At 50.1% G+C, this 22,021-nt stretch overlaps 1 protein-coding gene across 8 annotated transcripts in view; it reads right to left on the bottom strand.

Annotated features, from left to right (window-relative positions):
* The window catches only part of Hdac4 (histone deacetylase 4), a 250,766-nt gene that overhangs the window by 88,209 nt on the left and 140,536 nt on the right, over positions 1–22,021 (bottom strand). For all 8 annotated transcript variants that reach the window (XM_033764730.1, XM_010615696.3, XM_010615705.2 and 5 more), the window contains one exon: positions 3,446–3,690. In XM_033764730.1, coding sequence (XP_033620621.1) covers positions 3,446–3,690 — 245 coding nt within the window. The remainder of the gene's footprint in view (positions 1–3,445; positions 3,691–22,021) is intronic.

Here is a 22,021-nt window from a genome sequence, read left to right on the forward strand (position 1 = left end):
CCCCAAGGCCCGGGGAAGTGGCAGCGCACATACCTGCCAGGGACGGAGAGGGCACCAAGTCCTGTCCAGGAAGATAGAATGTCTGGGCAGAGCCCTCCCTGAGGGAGAAGGCTGGCCGCAGACTTCAGACCAAAGCCAGGCTGGGGCATAGGCAGGGAGGGCAAGGGCCTGCTGCACATCACTCACCCCACACTGGTTTCTGCTTTGAAATGTTAGGGACGTGTGTTTCTTTGATTTAAAACAAAAGAAAAAAACTATCTCAAATATTAAAAGGAACATAGTATGTTCCCTAAGTGGCAACTCCAGGCAACCCTCTCAATAATCTCCCAGCCTGGTATCAAGCAGTGATTCCCAGGCACAAACCCTGGGCACTGCACCTCTTGCCTCTGCCCTGTCACACTCTCCCAAGATCAAGAGCAGGTAGGGAGGAAGAGTCCACCGAGAAGGACCAGCCACGTCCTTACTCAAGGACATGTGAGATTCTGAGCATTAAAGCCACTATAAAGTGCCTTGTTTACCCAAAATTAACAATTTAAGTTATATTTTAAAAATGATTCCCACTCCAACTATAAAATTCTATTCAAGTTCACTGATGATTTAATGACACTAATTAGACTGTGTTCAAGAAGTCTGTCTGACAACACACTGCCAAACGTCCTGAACATGTGGTATTAGAGTTTAAGCCATCAAAATAAAAGCCTGCTACTGCAATGATATAATTATGTCATTTTAAAGGCCTTTATGATCTTCATTTTAATGAAAAAATAAATTATTAAAATGTAAAGTGAAAGGTAACATTAAGTTTTCTTCCTTGCTTTTGGGACCACGCCCCAGAGACTGGGTCCACAGCCAGGTTTTTGGGGCCACAGGCACCTCTGGAAGGCCTACAATTTAGCTGGGCTAAGTTGAGGGAGCTCTTCCTGGCACTGCCCTGAGCACCCTCCTTTTCCCTAGTCCTGTTGTGAGAATGTGATAAGAGCAATACAGAATAAAACAGGCCCATGCCTTGCCTCCATCTTCTTGCCCCCCCCAAAAATGTTTTATTCCAGAAATGTAAGTTTGTGAAGCTGGGCAGCTATCAAAATGTTTTGTGACTGTTTGAAGTATGTGACATTTCAGGAATATTCTATTAAACTCTGCCCCCTCACAAGAATGTTCCCTTAAACTCCATTCCTTTTCAAGAATGTTAAGCTCCACCCCCATATAAGAATGTTCCGCTAAGCCCCACCCCTGTCAAGAATGATGCTAAGCCCCACCCCCACATAATGTTCTTTTAAGCCCCACCCCCTTTCAAAAATGTTCAGTTAGACATGCTTGTCTATACTGTAGATCCCTATCTAAGGAGGCTCTTATTTCTGGGAGAGAACTCAGACTTCAAGTAGGAATTCCTCTGAGCCTACCAGCACAATAAAGGTTTTTCTCTATCTCTGAGTGACACTGGATTCCCGAGTTTTCAAATTTTGATAGCTGTGGCACTTGGGGGACACTGAGCTATTCTGCTTTGCCACAACAGAAGCAGGATCAGGGAGGTGGGCACCACATCCATGGAACCCAGGGCTGAGAGTCTCCATGCTCCCTGCATCCCAGTACTGCCCTGGATGGACCCTCATGATGCAGGGTATATCTGCTTCTGAGCCCTGCCCCCCACACTTTTATAAAAGCTACCAATTCAACTGACATAATGAGAACATAAAACATTAGTCCTCTAGTCCTCCTCTACACCAGCAGTCATCCCTCCAAGGCCCAGTCTGTCCTCAGTCACACAGGGTTACCTGGCTCCCTTGCATAGTAGCCCAAGGAGTGTCCCCAAGGCAAGATACAACAGAGACAATTCATGGGGGTTGGGCTTCTGTACCTCAGGCTCCACTCTAGGTCTGCACAAAAACTGCCATGTCCCACAGTAACCAGGATGACAGGGAATATGTCCACAGCAGCTGGGCCCATTGGTGTCCAGATACAACAGAGAGAAACTGGATTGTGGCCCAGGAGGTGGCCCTTCCTTCCCACTTCTATGAGATTGTGAGAGCCCATGGTGCCCAATGCAGCCGCTGAGAAAGGAGTTGTCACCAGGAGTCAAGATGTGTTTTGGGCCTGCTTCTAAGAGTCACAGAAATGTGAAGATAGAGTTCAAAAACTAAACGAAACAGTATCCTGGTAAGGCTGCCCTCCTCAGTTACAGAAAGGCAGCACGCCGAGGCCACCATGTGCGCCACAGGCATGACTTCCAACGACCCACTGACTGTTCCTTCCAGCTGGCATGATGAGGCCACCTTAGGCCAGTTTAAGGTCCCAGGGGTGAACACGCTGTTGGGGCCAGGGACCCTGAAGGAAAGTGGGCCTCGCCTGTCTGCAGCGTAGAGTGGCAGCTGAGGCTGCCTCACCAGCAGATCCAGTCCCAAAGGTGTTTTGCTCCACCAGTAGGAGGTGCACAGCAGCACAAAGGCCAAGGACAGAGCGCTGGGCCGCCTCTGAGGCAAACGTGCCCTTGGGTGCTGGGCCCAGCCTCCTAGGCAGGCCAGGTTGCATGATGCAGCTGCCCCAGCAGTCACCACTCAGCTGGCAGACCAAACCCTGTTCAGGGCCCAGCATGACGCACAAGCAGAACGTGAGGCTCCCCAAATGCTGGGCATCCCTCCGCCCTGGGAGGAGCTCTGCGTGCTCCTCTGAGAGGGCACCACCCTGCGGGAAGGATGGTGAGCTTGGAGGCCCAACCTCCAGCATGGCCGGCAGCCCTCAGATGAGCCACCCAGCCTGATCCCTGGTCCGCAGTGAAACGACACAGGGTGGCTGTCAAAGCTGCCAAGGGTCTGGGTGACTTTGTGCACAGCCATAGTTCATGAGCCTCCTTTGGGTGGGGCTTCTTGCTTTGTTTAATGTGGCTACTAGGAAACTTAAAATCACCCCATGATTTTGATACAGCTGTATGTGTTTCCACTGAACAGGTCCTCTTACAGTGACAGGAGGTGAGAACCACAGACACCACTGGCCCGACGTGATCATGACACAACTTTCCTATGTATCACTAATATGCTTCTCTCACACATTTATTTTTAAAATGGGGGTGAGATTAGATATCTGTACAGAATAAACAGGTCTTGGCTAACAATTTTTTCTTATTCCTTCTAAATTAAAAAAAAAATTATCTTTTGCCAGTTATGAAAGGTCAGTGGGAAAAACTGAGAAAAGGCCCCAGAAGAAAACCACTGGGTAGAAACACCCCAGAGCTGACCAAAGCCATCTAAAGTGCTGCCCACCACATCCTGCATCTGCTGCGATGTGTGCAAGCCCCACTGCAGGCAGACATGCAGCCCAGGTCCTCTGCACCAGCCTTGAAGTGAAGGCCACTGGGTCCACAGATCCTAGCGCTCCATGGGGCAAGACTGACACAGGTGTAGGAGACACAGGTAGGAGACACAGGTGTCCCAGAGTGGCTGCAGTGCCTCACCTTTATGTGCTCATGCAGCTGGGCTTCGTGCTGCCGGGACAGCTGCTCATGCTGCCGCTGGAACTCAGCAATGAGGATCTGCCGCTGAATCTGCTGCTTCTGCTTCAGTGCCAGAAGCTCCTGCTGCAGCTGCTGTTCCCGTAGTGCTGGCTCTGCCACCGGCAGTGAGAACTGGTGGTCCAGGCGCAGGTCCATGGGCATTGCTGTGGGGGCCACCTGCAAGGGCAGTGCTGTGGCCACATCCACTGTGGAAAGAACAGAGCAGAGCTGGTCACCCGGGTGGCCATGCAGCCCCAGGACCCCTCACTCACGCTCATCCCCACGGGCAACTGGCACAGGTGCCTGTGGGCTAAAGGACATCTGACACCCCAATTCCCCCTGCTGGTCCTGGACCCAGCAGGCTACAAGCATAGTACTTGGGGGCTCTGGTCCTAAAGCACAAGATCACAAAGGCAGGAGAAGGTCAGACCAGGGGACAGCCTGCACAAATCTCTTCCCTCCACCTGCCCTCCAGCAGTGGAGGTCTCGCTCTCAAAGGACCCCATTACGGGCCCAACGCTGGACCAACGACATGTATGCAAGTCAATAAAGAGAAAAGCCAAAGCTGTGGCTGGCTAAGGAAGGAGCTGATTGTGGGCATGTGGATGGGCACTCCTCCTCTGCTGCCCTTCCTCGCCTCCAGTGCCCTGCAGAGTTGTGTATGAGCCCCAAGAACACTGTGTGCCACAAAAGTGGTCTAGACAGACACTCAAGCAGAGAGCCTGTTTCCATGGTGAAATGAGTGCCCTCTTGGAAAATGTGTTTACCTGACTGAAGCCAATAAAACATGCTCCTGGTTCATGGCACAAGCACATTCATCAGGGCTGTGCTTTAGCACTTCTGGCTGTACTAACACACTACCTAAGTAAGGCTATAAGTGACTAATGGGGAGTGACACTGAACCAATCTCAGGTCTCACAAGTCAGTACCAAGGAGAGAAAAGCAAACAGAAGGAGGCTCTTGTCCTGACCATCAGGAAGTAGCCATGTGTATATGCCTTCTCCACAGGACGGTGGTGTGAGAAGTAAGGACTAGGGGTACTTACTACGAGCCAGACAGCATGGGCGGGGTCAGGGACATCACACCACATTTGGCCTCAAGCGCCTGGGTGGAGAGAGCCCCACAAGGCTCTACCTCTGAAAGGACCCCACACACGCCCTGGGCATGTTTCTCTACCAGCCAACAAACGCTCAAGCCAGGGCCAAGGGAGGAGGCAGGGGCCTCACTTTCCAGGAGGGGCTCTGGACCAAGGCTCCAATGCCAACCTGAGTCCAGTGGCTCCCGTCTCTCCTGTCCCCAGTACCACACATGGACAAGGCACCTTCCTGAGAGTGCCACTGTGTGCCCCAGGACCTGACCCAGCCCACAGAGCTTTCCAATCCGAGCTTGTGGAGAACCTTAGAGTAAGCACTGGCCATAGCCCAGTTCCTTCAAAACCCTGGACTTGCTCCACAGCCTCACAACCCACAGGTACCTGGTCTACTACTGGTCACTTGCCCTTAGTCCAGAGCATTTCTCTGGCCCCTGCCCAGGCAGTGGGACCCTAGTTGGCTGAATCCCCAAATGGCTGGAGGCCCTGGTGCCAACGTGTCGCCTTAGTCTGCTGAGGCAGAGAAGGAAGGCTGTTGTAGAGCAGGCCCAGCTTTGGGGGCACTGAGCCCCAACTGCAAGTTGCTGCTCAGTTGCTGGGAGCTGCGACAGACACCTGAATCCTTCCAACTTCAGGGTCCGCAAAGCCCAGGATGGAGGAGCACTGCTGGAACGTGGACAGGAATTGCAGACAGCTATCTCTGATCTGGCCCCACAGCTGGGCAGAGAGAGGTCACAGAGCCAGAAGCAGCTGGAGCCCAAGCACACCTGGGCCCTGGCCACAGGGACCAGTCAGGCCACTTCCCTGTGGGGCAAGAGGCCCGACAGCACCCAGGAAGCAGGGAAGTTCTGGACACCCACTGGCACCCCCGGTGTATCACAGGCTCTTCCTCCTGCTGAGCACTGGGTGGAAACCAGCCAGTGCCTCTCCTCTGCTTCCTCTCAAATCTTCTTCTTTTTTTTTTTTTTTTGTTTTTTGAGACAGGGTCTCACTATGTAGTCCAGACTGACATGGAACTCACTATGTAGCCCAGGCTGGTCTCGAACGCGCAGTGATCCTCCTGCCTCAGCCTCCCAAGTGCTTGGATTACAGGCGTGCACCACCATACCCAGCCCTTCCTCTAAAATCTTTAGGGATATGCTTAAACACAGGCATTCACATTTAAGTGGGCATCAGACTTGGCACAGTAGAATGTGTTATCCATGTGCATTCAATGGGCAAGACCTGCCCCCTACTCCCATGTGGGTAAAGACTGGCTTTGTACCATCTCCTCTCTGTCCTTTTTTGATCAATTTTATTATGAAGTATAGCAAAATGGAGAAACTGTCAACAAGTCAGTTCTATAAAATGTCAGTATAGGCACCCTTCCCTCAATAAGCTTTTTAACGACTATTTAGACTTAGGGCCTGATGCTCAGACTTACAACCTGTTCTTTTCGTTTTTTTGTATAGTTCTGTACACTTTGTTTATACAGCCTCAATGTCTTTGTTTGTATAGTACACCTTGCTTGGTTATGTAGCACTGTGATTTCTGCTGACTGCACTGTACAGTACAGTGCTGTAGTTTTATGTCCTGTTCTCCATTACAGCACTGCATGTGAGAGTTATGTAAATAAAAGCAAAGTCATCAAGATGGAGTTACCTTTGCCCATTTCTCTTTTCTGGATATTGTAATGTACATATGATCCACGATTCCTCATTTAGCACCCAATTCATGTAACGACCTAGTCACAGGAACAAACCTCAGCAGCACTGTGGGGCACCGATCTCTGGTTAGCACACCAGCTATGTGCCCATACCTGCAGTAGGAATATCTGTCTTCCCACCTTTCCCTCAGTCTTCCTTTTAAGAAATGAAACACTACAGTGGTGGGCAGGGAGGATGGCTGCCCAGTAACCCCAGCAAGGAGAGACATGATATGAGAGTCTAGAGACCACTCAGCACAGCCTCACCAGAGGGTCAAGCATGCCAGCCACTGTCTGTGCCAGGTTCTGCCAGTGAATGCCCTTCTCTGCATCACCCACTGAATGACCTCCTGCGACCCGATGGTGCCGGCTACTCTCAGACCACCCGGGCAGGTTAGTCTGTCTGCTCTCTGGGGCCACACTGCCATTGTTCTGCTTGCTTATATCCACACTCACTCACTGATGGATTTAGTCTGCTGCCGTTGTACCAAGCTTGAGTCTATACTCATGGTGGGATGCTTACAATGTCTCTCGGTCTCGTATTCTTATGTGGTTGATCAGTGAGTGATATTTTGGCTTTAAAAAGCACAGAGAATTAATAAAATGATCACACTGTCTCACATTTTGTATGCTGTGCTACCCCTGTGTATCATGTCATCTGGCCTGGGTGGTGTTAAATGTGGCCCATTTACAGGCATACCACCGTGACCCAAGTCTCACACAGTGACACAGCCACACCAAAGATGCTAGGCCCCAGAAGACACCCACTGCTCACACCAGCACACATTCCCCACTTCTCACTTCCCAGAAGAGAGAGGCCCCATTAGAAGTGCCTCGTGGCAGCCTGTTGGCCCACCTGCTACAGAGGTAGACACATGACCGGTGTGCTGACCAGAGATAGGCACCCTCCCACAGTGCTGTGGGGCTCTCCATGCAGACAGCTGAGAACGAGTAAGATGAGGATGAGAGCCTGTGGAGATGCAAGGTGGCCCCAGAGGACCTCTCTTGCCTATACCTGGCCTGGATTTAGCTGGCTCTGTGCAACCCATTGGAAGAGCTGGTGTGCAGCTGAGGCCACCATTGCGCTCCCTGAAGCACTGTGTCCATTTTTACCAACTGCAGGAAAGGGATGTGATCAGTGTTTGGCTTTCCATCCTAAGAGACTACACAGAGCTTCTCTGCTGTGGGAGTTAAAGTAGAGCCCTTCACTGCCTGTGTCCGATTCCCTGCATCCCCTCCACGATGGGCACAAGGAGAAGGATTTGAACCTGCACAGACAAGTAGACCCTCCCAGGCTCCTGGGGACATGGCCTCCAATCCACAGTTCCAGCTTCCAGGGATGGATTCACAAAATGACCTAGTCATAGGAACAGACCTGTGGACCCTGCCCACATGCCCGCGTAGAGATGGGAACCCGGGCCCTACTCACTCCTGTGCGCAGTGCTGGCAGCTGCGTCAGACATGACTTACACTATTTCTGTATCCAAACCTCTGAAAATGCCATCATTCCCAAGAGAAGCCCCTGGTGCTTTTGACCCAGAGTGCCCGAGAAAACAATGAAACCTTCTCTACTTAAAAGAATGCAGCATCAAAACGAAAAGCCTGTATTTTCATGAATATTCGATGGTGGAGTAGAAAACTGCTTTAACAGGCTGTGCCCTGAGAAACATATTAATACAATCAGGCGCATGACGTTAGTGCGGGCACAAAGAGCGCATTCAGCCTTCCGGGAGAATGAGAGCTGGCTGGGAGCAAGCCCTCATGAAGACAGGGAACTCCAAAGGCTGCTGCTCTCTTCTTCTTCAATACGCAACCATAAAGAAGGACACTAATTCCCTACTCCGTGAATCAGCTCCTCTCTTTCTGACACCATCCATGCCATCATATGGACTTCGAATAAAAGCAGCACTATTCTTTAGAAAACACAGCCAAAGTTAAGGGTCTTTTCAAGTAAAGAATGACTCATTCAAAACGCTAGAAAAATAATAGATATTTCAACTATGTAACCATCACTTCCTCTTGCTGACATTTTGCCTGTGTGGGGGGCGGGGAGGCTAGGGGAGGGAGGAAGAGGAGGAGGGGAGATATTGGCAACACAGAACTTAGGTAAAAATGCTCTTTTGTCCAGGAGTGTGTTGCCCATACAGAGAATGTGTACTTTAAGAGAAGGGCAATGAAAGAGGAGGATCCTCCCAAGGCCTCTGTGCAGATCCAGACCCTGGGGCCGAACCCTGCGATCAGGGCACCCACCTGGGCCCAGCACTCTGACCTGGTGTGCTCCCCAGCGCTTCTCTCTATGGGGCCCAACATCCTTTGCTGTTGACATGAGGGCGTGGGGCAAAGCACGCTTCCAACGCAGGACAGCCCCCAGCCACATCTGTCTTCAGATTCTGGGACAGCTGATAAGAGCTCTCTCTGGTCACAAGGGACCCCAGGAATTCAGGGTCACCCCAAAGAAGGCCCAGTAACACTCTGTCTTCCAGTGAAGACAGCAGCACAGGCTGGCCAGCCTTAGACACACCCTGCCCCTAGGGCAGGACTGCTCTGGTGTGGCTGCCAGGAGCCCCTTCTCCTCCAGGACCCTTGGTCTCTGTCCGGGTTAGCCTTTTCCTTTTCTTTATCCCACTAGGGTATTGTCTCCAGCCCACTAGGGTGTTCCCTCCACTTGTAGCAACTCCGGCCCAACAGTGCTTGGAAAAGGAGGCTCAAGGGATAAGCTCTGCCTGGGAGGAAGGAAATGTGTTCTGTTCACTCCTGTGCTGCTGCTCTGGCTGGGTACGGGACTCTAGTTCGAAGATCACCCTGTCAGAACGCAGCAGGCCATGCTCTGAAACTTCCTGGAAATCATGGGGTCTCTCCAACTCTGGATCCTGCAAGGACTTGGCTGTCCTCTCCGGGGGTCTGCGAGGCCTCCTCCTCAGTGTCCTGGGATTTCAGTTTTGATTCTGGTGCGGGCCTTGCCTGGGAAGCTGTACCCTTCACTGTGGGCACTCCCTTCCCTTGCTACCCCAGGGCTGCGCTCCCTCTCTGCATTGCCCCACTGGCGAGTCCCGTTTGCTATGCTGGAACTTCATGTATGTGGGCGGCAGGCCTCCTGGAGTGATCCCCCAAGCTTCTTTTCCAGCCTCTACTGTTTTCATTTTCTTTGTCTTATCACTCAACTTTTTACAAGATTTCCTTTGAGAGTATTTTTTAAGACTGCAGTTGTTTTGCTTTTAACTGACAACCAAAATGACACTATGCAGAGGGCAGGGTCCCTAAACATTCTAGCTGAGGCCTTCTGCTCTGGGTTCCCAAGTAAGCACCTCAGGGCCCTTCCCCAGCAGGGCAGTTATATGACTTGGGCCTGGAGCCCTGAGTTGGGGCAGAGGCATCACACCCCCAGAAGGACCAGGGGACAGCACTCTCCATCTGAGCTCCCCTGGAGGGAAATGAGTGTGCTGGCCTCAGAAGGGAAGCCCCAGCCCCTGGGGCACCCGGCACTGCCCATGAACAGGGCCCTGTTTGTTCCTGTTAATGTCCCTGTCCCCAGGCAGAGGCCAGGGGGAGGACAGTGTCTAGAGGACAAACTTTCAGTAGGCCCTGCCCTGTGGTGGGCGCCTTGCTGCTGCTGCTCCCCACCACATGGCTGTGTGGCCCCTGTGCTTTACAGTCCTCCTCCCTGGAAACAGTCCACTGCAATGTCAACTGGATACGCTCAGCTTTCCCAAGTCTAACGTCCACACTGTGGATGATGCGTCTCATCCCTCCTGCCACTCTCCTAATGTACGGCCTTTCTCTGGGATGTGTGTTCTTATCTTTCATGGGCAACTTCAAAAATACACACAGGCAGAGGAACTGTATGACAGACTCCACACAGGCCACCTGTGTCCTCTGTACATCGACCTACTTCCCTCCTAGATGAGATGGATGCAAAGCACAGCCATCCAGTGCTTCGCAGAAGAACGCTGCATGAGGATCTTAAAACAGTGCTTAAAAACAAACACCACCAACATACCCAAATCGATCACCAGGAATGCCACATGTTATCTAACAGCCAAGAAGTACTCTCCTTTAGATGGTCTCAAAAACGAGTTTTATATTCTGTTCTAATCAGGACATTGCAATCAGCTGAACAATCTCATCAAGTCCTTGTTTATCCCCTCAGTGCCACTGTCCTGTGGACCTACTGGTACAGATGAATGAGGCTCTTGCATCAGCTTCCCACCGACCAGGCAGGCTCTGCTCCAACTAGGCAGGCTCTGCTCCCACTCCTACAGGAGGGAGGGGAGCTCTGCCCTGCAATGGGCCTGCTGCACTCACTGCACAAGTCCCTCAGAGCCCTCATCAGGCCCCTGCACAGAGCTCTTCTAGATCCACGGCCCCTCTCTATCTGCCAACTGTTTCTGTAGCAAGAAAGGATCTCAAATCAACTTTCTTATTATTCTCATGAGGAAGACAGGGTGAATGCTTGTTCCCGTCCTTTACTGGCCAGGTGATATGCTGGCCCCTGGCGTCCACCATGTGAGTAATGGGAAGTGTGAAGTTTTTTCCAGGATCCTCAGCACCCATGTCCCCCCACTGCTCTTGCTAGCGCTCAAGCAGCCCTGTCGTTGGCCCTGGGTTACCCCAAGGTGCACGTGGGTCCTTGACAGTCTTGGACAGAGGCCCCCACCCCACTGAGACAAAGCATTCCGGGGGTCTTCCATTGCTTGGCCCCCCATGTGGGTCCCTTTAGAGGGAAGCCATATTCTGAGACCACAATCTTGGTGCTGGGGTGAGCACAGTTACTGGACTGGGACTGGGCCACATCTGTCTGTACTAGAGTTTTGTGGGTTTCCAGAGTGAAATCAGATATGTGTGCTCAATCTGCCACCTCGCCTCGGAACTTCAGAGCTCATTCCTTATTAAAGCCATCATTCAAAAGGACTGAATATCACAGCCAAGCTCAGTTCCAAATCCTAACATATGTAACATCATCTTCACTAAAGGTGTTCTTGACTGAACTGTAATTACTCAATTTAATGCTGGGAGTGTGTGTCTACACATATGAGTGTGTAGTGGACACGAGGTGAGTGCTTTTCCATGGAAAGTGTGAAGGTGTTGCCGAGAATGCCTATGATAAAAGCAGCCCTGCCCTGGTTCTTGTGTGCAGGTTGAGTTCTTACATGTCACTTCCCTTGGCTTCATTATTCAGATACATGAGTGAGGGCCAGGGATTTAGCTCAGTGGTTTGGTGGCCTGACTTGCAAGCGCAAAGACCCAAATTCAATCCCCAGTACCAAAACAACAACAACAACAACAACAACAGAAAAACAGATACATGAGTGCAGTGCCGAAGAAACATGCCCATGGCAATACCTCACTGCAACAGAAATGCCTGAAAAATAAAATACATGGCCCGGGGATTTAGCTAGGTGGTTTTGCTAGCTGCCTCAAAAGTGAGGGCCCCAAGTTCAACCTCTGGTACCAAAACAGACAAACAAACACGGTATAAGAGGCTGTTTTGTTTTCAAGTGAAATCAAAATGTAAAGTAAGTACAAACACTGTGTATGAGGGGGTGCACATATTGTGCCATGGGCAGGGCTCTAGAGAGGCACTGGATGCTATTTATGCTAAACACAACCCTGGAGTTGGGTTTTGCCTGCATAGCTCTAGAAATCAGAGAGCAGTAGCGCACACTTCTAAGGTGCAGCCTACCCCACTTCTGCCTTGAGGATTACTGAGGAGCAGGAGGCTGCCCCAGTTGAAGATGAGGAGGGCAGGGCAGGCTTCTTCCCTTCTTGGTCTCCTCCTCCACCCCAGGCTACCCTGGGGTGACTGCAGCCAAGGCTGCAAAGACACCACAGAGATGCACAGACACCAACATTTCCCCGCTGGACAGGTGGGGAGCACAACCCAGGGGGTTTCACAACTATCTTTACTAGGGCTTCACAGCCGGTGTTAACCCTCAGGGGCTGCACCCACAGCAAGGCCCTGTGGGGGAGCTGCAGTTCTCAGGCTGGGGAGGGCCAGGACTCAGGCAATGTCCCATAGGCCAGCCTGTGGGCCCCCATTGCGTGGGCTGGGGCCCAGACACCCCAAAACTGGAGAGCCCCTACTCCAGAGCTGATGTTGAATGCTCTCCTGGGGACCATGCTCAGGGACACTGGTGTAAACACAGCTAGTTCTCGCCTGTGGGCTGACAGCTCCCTCGCTGCTGGGACCTGGGCTGTTCCTGACCAAAGGCTGGACCTCCCCTGTAATTACTGCTGCTGCTGGAGGGCCCACAGACCAAGACCCTCAGGAATGAACTCTGTTTTTCCTGAAAAGCTCCTGGGTGGAGGCAGCCACCCAGAACCTGCCTACCACAGCTGCTCAAGGCTGGGACACAGCCCCAAAGGGAGGGTTGGGCCCAACCCAGCCCCTCAGCAGGGAACAACAGGAAAGCACTGCCAAATATGCCTGCAGAACAGAGACAGAAAGGAGAGTCCCTGAAATACAGCATTCACTGCTAAATACAAAAAGCTACAATTAGTACCAGGTGTGTGTTATGCGCCACTATCTATATTTTTCACCTAAATCAGCTTATATCTCCACTAAATCAGCTTATACCTCCACACAGCTCACCTCACTTTCCCAAACTACAAGTTTCCAAGAAGTTTTCTTCCTGGTGGAAAAGCTAAGCAGATCACGCACAAACAGAGGAAGGATGCTCCCTGGGTGGCCTGACTCCTTCAGCAGCTCCTAACTAGGCTGGGGGACCAGAGAACCATGCTGCTAGCAGAAAGGTGTATGCAAGCTTTCTGGAGCTGTATCCTGCGCCCTGCGTGAGGAGATAGTGGGAGAAGGGGACAAGCCACAGGTGGTGCCATACTGGAGTGAAGGGCTCGCCAGGGGCCACATCCAGGCTCAGCCCATGGCCAGGGTAGATGCCAACACCCCAGGGATGGGCAGTGGTCCTGGAACAGAGGACATGGGTGTGGACAGACATAGGAAGGTCCCGCTCACACAGGAATACTGGATAAAAAAAGGTAAGAGGCCTGCATTTGGGGAAAGGCATCTTGTACTCTAAGCAGAAGCCAAAAAATCTGGATGCAACACAGTGGTGAAAGACCATATGTCCAGGACAAAAAGAAACAAAGGACCAGCAGTGCCCATGACACCTTCCACTGTCTCTACCAATATACACAGTGGCACCCTTTAAGCAAAGAGAGAAAAAACTTCTGATAAATTTACTTTAGAAAGAGAAAAGGCACAAATTTAAAACATCAGGAATTTAAAAGGCCACCTAACTTCAGATATGGCAGACATTAAAAAAAATACAATGAACAACTTTTGGCCAATACATTTTAAAACTTACATAAAAGACACACATTTCTAGAAAAATAAAATTTTCAAAAATTGGAGTGAAGAAAAACAGCAAAACAACTCTATACTTTAATCCATAAATTAAATCAATACTTCAAAATTTATCCATAAAATCACTTCAGAGGTAGTCTTGGCAAAGAGTGAACAGTGACCAGTCAGTTCGAGGTAAAGCTCTTTACAAGAATACAGAAAGAAGGGGCAATCCTGAGATCACCCTCGGAGGCAAGTATAAAGCCTCATTACAAATGCCCTCCACAGGCATCATTAAGGGGACAGCACAGTTTTGTCCGACTCTCACATGGAGAGTTGAATTAACCTAGTGGGCTGTTCCAAAGAGCACAGAGCCAGACAAGCGGTGCTGGTGTGAGGGGCAGCCATGTGCACAGAATGACTACAATGTTCGCAGCTCCCCGCATCACACAGGACTGCTTCAGCACGAAAGCAGGCACTAAGATCAAACCCACCAGGATTCCGAAGAGAAGCTCTTAGCAAACCAGGAAAACAGGAAATGTCTCCAGCCTGAGAGGGCACCAGCAAATCCCCCGTGAAGCGTGAGCCTGAGCAGCAAGCCCCAGAGGGCCAGCAGCCGGGAGGCCAGGGTACAAAGTGCCAGGCTCTGGCTGCGGACTTGGCGGACTCGAACACCCTCTGTTACAGAGAGTTATCAGGACTAATAAGAAAAAGTAGCAAGATGCTGGAGAAGCTCAACATAAAAAAAAAAAAAAAAAAAAAAAAAAAAAATCAAATGAGATCAATATACTGCAAAAAGCAGAAAACCTGACATGTAAAAAAACACAAGGTATTTAGAATTAAATCTAACAAAAAGTGAGACAGACCCAGAGACAGAAGTTATGAATACTGTTGAAGACTATTTTAAGTGACTCAAATAAATGGTGAGACTGATCACAAGGAGGCTTAACGTCTCACAGATACAGATTCTCCCCAAGCGGATCTGCATGTGAACCATCAAGTTACCGGCTGCCGGGTCAACTTTATAAAACTTACTTTAAACGTGGAAACTGTTCTCCCAGACTCCAGATGGCCCTAACAGTGATCAGAGTATGCTGTTTGAATTCTAATGATTTTAATTTTGAAGATCAGTGATAATTAAAAAAAAAAGAAATGGATAAAAGTGTTTGTGAAGTGGGGGTTTTTGAATTTCTGGAGTATCACGACTCAAGATGATCTCTACCTTAAACTGTGAATTGGAAAGTTTAAGGGGCTTTTATACCCAACATCTCCTGGCTGGCTGCGGGGAGAGGTTTCACTCTTGACATTTGAAGAATTGCTTCTTGTAAAGAACACAGGCTGAGGGCACTGACCCTACTCCCTCCCTAAAATCCCAGACAGCAGAAAGAAAAAAGGCATAAAACTCTCCGATAAAACAAATCACACAAGAAGACCACAGCCATAGCATTCTAAAGCAAGTACAAGGCACTGAGAGGGTGTCTGTCTGCCAGCCTGGGTAAGGCTGGGCTCCCACCAGTGCTGCCCCCCCACTACCCTGTTCTGTCCCCGACGTCCTGGCTTGGGCTTACCGGGCAGAGGGCTGGCCGGAAACGAGGACAGTATAATCTGACACACAGAGCAGCAGATTGTGAGGGGCTTGCACCCCAGGGGGAAAGGACAGAGCCCTCTTCAGTGGGAAGGAACCAGACCAGGAAAGGACACAATACACAAAAACATCTTAGAGCCCAAGAAGTGGCCAGGACCCAGCCCACTGCCTGGTCAGAAGCCCCATCCTGCCTGCTGGACACTCACTGTAAGGTACTGGGTGCCCAGTCACTCTTAGCAAAGACTGAGTAAAGGCGCCCCCTGCAGCCTCCCCGGCTCCCAGAGAACAATGTACACCTCCACCCAGCTACCGCTGTCTTGCACGCACTTGGTTCTGAAGACCCACTGTCTTCTGTCCCAAAGCCTTTCCCTACCCATCTGCCCCCGCTTCATGGTATCCAGTTCTGCTGGGGGCCTGAACCCTTATTCTGACTCTAGCAACAGGCACTTGAAATATTCTGGCTAAAAAACCTAGCACAAGACTTTTAGGAGGGAAGCCCAGGGGACAGGCAAGGGACAGCTCACTCTGCTCACACCTAAACAGAACAGAGAAACTAGCACTGGCCAGTATGAATGGACCCAGAATCTGCCCTGGCACCCAAGGGTGAACAGCCTATGCACGTTACATGGACTATGCAGCAAGGTCCTTAGGGAACATCATAGGGAGACGCTAATTGTTTGTATCCACTTTAAAGATGGGGAAACTATGGAGTGGAGGAGTGGAGAAATCAACCTACTGTCACAACATGAAGCAAAGGCTGACTCTGGCTTCCATCTTAACAGGATCATGCTCGTGTGTCAGCCTCCTATGGCTGCCACATGTACCAACAAATCAGTACAAACTTAGCAGGTAAACAGGACACACTGACTCTCTTACACTTCTGGAGGTCAGAAGTCTGAAACGGGGTTAACAGAGCTAAGCTCAAGGCACCACTGCAGGCTTTGGAGACTATGGCCCTTAACTGTGAGCTCCTTCCATTCTCACAGCGACCAGCTACCCCTCTGCTGTCCTCACAGCCCCCCTCAGGCTGGCTCCATTCAGAAAACACCAGGACCATCTCTATCTAACAGCCCCAGGCGAGGCCCTCTGCCATGTGAGGAATCACGCTCCCAGGTTCTGGGGATTGGGAGTTGGACACTTTTTGAGAATAGACTGTACTGCCAGCCACCTTCTGCTTCTAGGCTGAGATCATACTGCAGGGACCAGGACAGAGGCAGAGATGGGAGAGAGCACTTGCATGGTTCAGGTGTGAGACACCTGGTTTGGGCCTGTGTGAGCGCAGTGGAGGTGGAAAGACACTGGTGGTCTCCGCTTGTATCTTGATAGCTTCACTGAAGTATATTTTGCATCTCATCCTTTTCACATGCACAACTCCAAGACTCTTCAGTAAATTTACCATGCTGTACCAGGAAGTCCGTTCTGAACATCTTTCTCCCTCGGGCTCCTTCCTCCTGGGACTTGTAAAGGGCAGTGACAGCTCTTACTCTCAGGCTACATGTAGGATGCTGAGAAAGGGGAGTCAGTGGCCCTGGGGGAAAGGCTGGTGGGAAAGCAGGAGTCTGGGGTGGATCAGGAAGCCTGGGAAACCCAACAACGCCCAATAGTGCTCTGGAGCAAACACCATGTCACAGGCCCGGACCTTTGGGAAGAACGTGGCATCTTAACAGTGGCAGCATTAGGCGGTGTCTGAGCTATGGTGGACAGGGAGACCAGGAAGGTCACTGTGATGAGCCCTGGGCATCTAAGGCCAAGACACATGGCCAGGACAGAGGAAGGGACCGGGAGCATGGTGCTAGGACATGGTGCTTCAGAAGAGGACAATGGGCCTCTGTTGTGTTGGCCAGATGCCACCAAGAGGGGTGGAGCCTGGGCACCGAACTCAGGAGCAACCAAGCACTGGTGAAGGTAAATGAGGTACCATGAGACCCAAAGAAGACTGAGCCTTGCCCCAGGGCCCTGGGCGTTCCCGGGCCGTAGCACACCAGCCCTTCCCTTGTCCACACCAGAATGTGTCCAAGATCTCCGGCGAAAACCACACCCAAGGAAAGAATAAGAACAAAAAGTCCCACCCAAGAGGCCAGTGGGCCAGTGGGACAGCATGGACTGGGCCAAGAGCTGGACCTGCACTTCTGCAGGGCTCTCGGGAGCAGTGGACAGCAGCCCAGCACAGCTAGCCAGGGAGGTGGGAACTGGGGTTCACCTAAAGTTACCCTGAGTGAGTTACCAATGTGTGGCAAACCCTCAGAACATGACATGGTAAAGCTCAGCACAGTTCCTACCTGTGGCTCAACTCATAAAACTTTAAGGTATCTCTCTCTACATCATGCACCCACCCTCACTGTTGAAATATACATTTTCACACATTAATCTCTAATTTGTTGTGAAAGTCAAACATGTAACTCTGAAGTATACGTTGCACACGCTTACACTTACTTACACCTCCTTTATCCATTTTCATTCCACCACACTATGCAAAACTTCTCCCTTAGGTTCCCCACATCACCAGATGTACCTCTGGACGCTGTACATACATAAACACACAGATACATGTGTATGCAGTACTTAGCTGGGAATTCTATTCAAGAACCAAAATAAAATATTCTCACTCCTCTTCTTAGGGGAAAATAAAAAAGTGAAAGGAGAAAGTTTTTAAAACACATCGGCTCTATAAGATGTTGCAATCCTCTTGTGCAGAGAACACTGACGATGAGGAGGGCCTGGGCTGGGGATACTGACAGTGGCCTCCAGAGTGGCCCCTCACCTGTGGCAGCGCTCCAACCCTGAATTGTGAGTGTGTTGGGGAGAGGAGGCTGAGCCACACTGGCCCCTTCACAGGAGGAGGGTCACACCAGGCCACCTCAGGTACCCATAGTTCCTACATGACTCACTGCGGCATGTGGCAAAACAGAAAGCAGGAGCAAGACAGGTTCGGAGAAGAACTGCAGGCAGGCTGTGCCCCTGCACCCAGAAGCTGTGAACAACACACACTGTGCGTCCTGGCTGCGGTCACAGCACAGGGTGTGCAGGAGCCGGGACCCTCACATGGTTCAGGAGAGAGGCCAGTGCGGAGTGGACATGGCAGGAGTGGGTGTCTGGGAGAGCAAGAGGCCCTTCCACACCCTGGGATGCCAGCGCAGGAGTTTTGGACAGCTCTGAAGCGTGGAGGCCAGTCCAACAGTCCCTGTGCTTTAAAAGAGGATCTGGAGGAGGAACTAATGGCATTCATTTCCTTACTGTTTGCAGAGAGAGGTTAGTATGTCAATAAACGGCAGTCCAAGTATATTATTTTTGTGTTAGGAAGAGAAGCACCAGAATTAAAAAATATACTGCAACTAACAAGAACAGAAAATGAAAAAGGGAAGAAACAGAAAAAAATGTACAGTATGCTAATTGTTTAATTTTTCACAAGGACATCAACAAATCTGCCTAAAGTTGCCACAACATGAAACCACAGTTTAGGAAAAATATATGAGCTGATAAATGTTTCCATAAAAAAACTCTAAGAAGAGGACAGAGTCTTCTGGATTACCAGAAACTAAACCATACATGTGAACCTAGAAAGGCCACCCATAAGGCATCAAAAAGTAACATTAAAAAAAGAAAGAGAACATAAAACTGGACAAAAATCTTAGAACCAAATATGTCTGTTGTCATGAAATATAAATGGGGTATACTGAAATATAAATTAACAGGTTGGGTAAAAAGTAAAACTGAGACAATATAATTGTATTTGTTTGTAATAAAAACCATCAAGTTTGGGCTGGGGATTTAGCTCAGTGGTGCCGCCACCTGCCTCACAAGTGCAAGATCCCAAGTTCAATCCCTAGTAACCCCCCAAAAGAACACCATCCAGTTTAAAAATTCAGAATAGAAAAGGCCCAATGAGCAGACAAGAAAAAAAAAAAACTATGAGGTCAGAATACCAACATCACAAAGATTAAATCCCAAGCAAGCAGTAACAAGATACAGGCAAGTTTCACAGGATGAAGCTTACAGTTTACAAAGAAGACACGTGTGTACCAGAAAAACGAGAAGAAATGGACAGAAATACAGAATCGGGATCTGAAGCTGGCCCTGTAAGCTCTGAGCAGTGCAACCACACAAAAGGAAACACAGAAAGGATGTGAATAATACAACCAATATTTCAGTAACAGACATGCTTCAAAGTCTGTGTCAGGAGATTATTTATCCCCTTCCTTAAAGCTCCCATGGGACACAAAGAGGCACAAGAGCTTCCAAACGTACACGCTGCTTGGTGGAGTGGGGTCTGAAGCGAGTCCCCAGAGCAGCAGGGTGAGCAGCTATGGACCCTCAGGGGTGATCAGCTCAGGGGCTCTGCCCTGGCGACAAGAAGAGTCATTCTCCAGAGGCTGGATCTCTCCCTCCAGATAAGGGTGGCATCGGGCACGGCCCCGTTCCGTCTCTCACATGCACTTCGTACCCTCTTGCTCTGCCCCTTGAGATGAAGCAGCAGCAAGTCTGGCCACACACTGGCACTGTGCTCTTGGTCTCTCCACCTCTGGAACCATGAGGTAAGGCCAACTTCTTTCCCTTATGAACTGCCTAGTCTTAGGCATTCTGTTACAGCAACAGGAAGACACCGGTACAGAGCGCATGCCCTGAGCTGGAACGCACTGCAGAAGAAGTGAAGACAAGCAGACACAAAAGGCCAGCCACAGGGCAACTCAACTACTGCCTCTTAAATACTTCAAATTCTAAATGAAAGAAAATTTACAAAAGCATTAAGGTACCACACACAAGAAATTTTAGGACTTGACTAAAGTTGCAGAGAATAACTGACAGCTGGGCACACTTCAGGAATTTAAAAAGCAGTGTAACCAAATAATCACTGCATATAAAGGTAGGTGAAGGTGTAGCTCAGTGGTAGGGCTCATACTCAACATGCACCGGGCCCTAGGGCCCTAGGTTCAATACCTGGCACAACAAACAAAAGAAAGAAAGGGGATAAGGGAGGGGAAGAGGGATGGAGGGAAAAAAAAGGGAGAAAGGGAGGGAAGGAGAGAGGAAGGACATTAAATCATATGTTGTTCAAGATAGACAAAGTTGTCTATGCTCTTTAGGGAAGGCAGGTAACAGGGAGATTATAGCTGGGAAAGGCTCTCAGGAACCAGCCTGCAGCATCAAAGGGAAAAACACTCAAATAATTTTCATTTTGAAGATTTTCAATGATACACAAAATGAGACAGAAGGATGTAACATACACTCATTAATCCAGTTGCAGTAAGCAGCATTAGTAATTTCGCTTCATTAGTAATGTGTATCTTTCTGCTTGCTTTCTAATCCCATGTAGTGAAATCTCTCAACTTTAAATTGATGAAAGATTGAAAATGAGTTGTCTATTTTTAAGGAGGCAGGTTTTCCTCACTAGTAATATAAAGTTTTCAAAAGATTACAGATTCACAGAAAGTTGCCAAGACACCACAGAGAAGTCCCCACAGCCTGGGTGGGGTGGCCCTGGCTCCTGTGTGAGCGGCTGCAGCCTGTGGTCTCGCAGCAGAGTGACAGTCCCAGCTGGAAGGCCCCTGTGCACGCCCAGAAGTGTCTCCTCCTACTTGCCTGACACCTGATGGCAAGAGTGAAGCACAGCAGCCCTCCCACCCACCAGACCCTCACCCGCTCATCTGTAGCTGTCTCCAATATTTCCTCTGTAGATACTGAACACTGTGGCAGGCTGTGACAACCCTTGCTTCCAGCAAGGCAAACATAATGTAGGAAAATAAAGGGCAGAGACAGAGGGGAGGAGCTCCAAGGACTCCAGCTGGTTTACTGCTTTGGAAGTCAGGAAGTCAGGACAGGGACGGGTACAGGCCAAAGGGGCCGCGGAGCACCAGCCTCTCCTCTACCACACCAGGAGTGGAGCTACAATCATTTCAGGAAATCCCTAGAAATAATCAAAGCTCCAAACAACAAAGGCTACCAAAAGCAAAAGAAAGAGGAAAGAAAAGGGAAGGGAATTTTGAGTCTCCGCACCCTCTCTAGGTGAGCAGAAAGGCTGCTAGAAGGGTCAGCTGCCAGCCTTCCCTATTCCCCCAGCACAGGCCACAAATAGATAGAGCAAGACACATGACCTGTTGGTACCGAGGGACAGCTGTGTTCGCATCCGTGGACATTCTGGAGGATTCCTTGAATGCATGACAAACTCAAATACTTCACTTGCCAGCCACAGTCACTGCAGACAGCAAGCTGCTTCAACAAGGTGCCTCACAGCTTGGTCTCTCTTCTGGGGCATGCTTTTACAAAATGCCTATTAAATGACAAGTGGACACTCTTGAAGCTATTGCAGATGACAAAGGAACAAAACTATGCCCAAAAATCACTTTCACGGGCCTTTTCTCCAGAGAAAGGAGCATGCCAGCAATGAAGAAGCCTTTACCTGAGAGCACTTCTCAGATCTGACTCCAACAAAAAGCCCAGTACTTGCTGTCCAGCACCCAGCAGTGGTGGCTGTGAACCTACCTCCTAAGAAGCTCCCAGCCTAGGTGTGAGGGGACACCACGGTGCTGCGAGCAAGGTGCACGCAGAAAAGCCACGGCCAGCTGCCCTCACTCTGCCAGGGTCTGGGCCAGCTGTATGTGTGGGAGCTCCATGCTGGCTGACCAGGAGGGTCTGCCAGAGGTGGCCGACCGTCTGTGCTCCTTGGCTCCACGGCTCAACAATGAAGCACGGGCTGGATTTCCCCTGTTCCTACTTCAGAACTACCCTCAAAGCTCTTTACAAAATCCTTTATACGTTTCTAATTTGGTCCATATCCCCAAGAAGGAAAAACATTTTATGGAAACACAGTATGCAAATGCGAGAGAGAGAGAGGGAGAGGGAGAGAGAGAGAGAGAGAGAGAGAGAGAGAGAGAGAGAGAGAG

The sequence above is a fragment of the Fukomys damarensis genome, unplaced genomic scaffold (genome assembly GCF_012274545.1).
Source record: "Fukomys damarensis isolate Sample0158 unplaced genomic scaffold, DMR_v1.0_HiC HiC_scaffold_16, whole genome shotgun sequence".
Taxonomy (NCBI): Eukaryota; Metazoa; Chordata; class Mammalia; order Rodentia; family Bathyergidae; genus Fukomys; species Fukomys damarensis.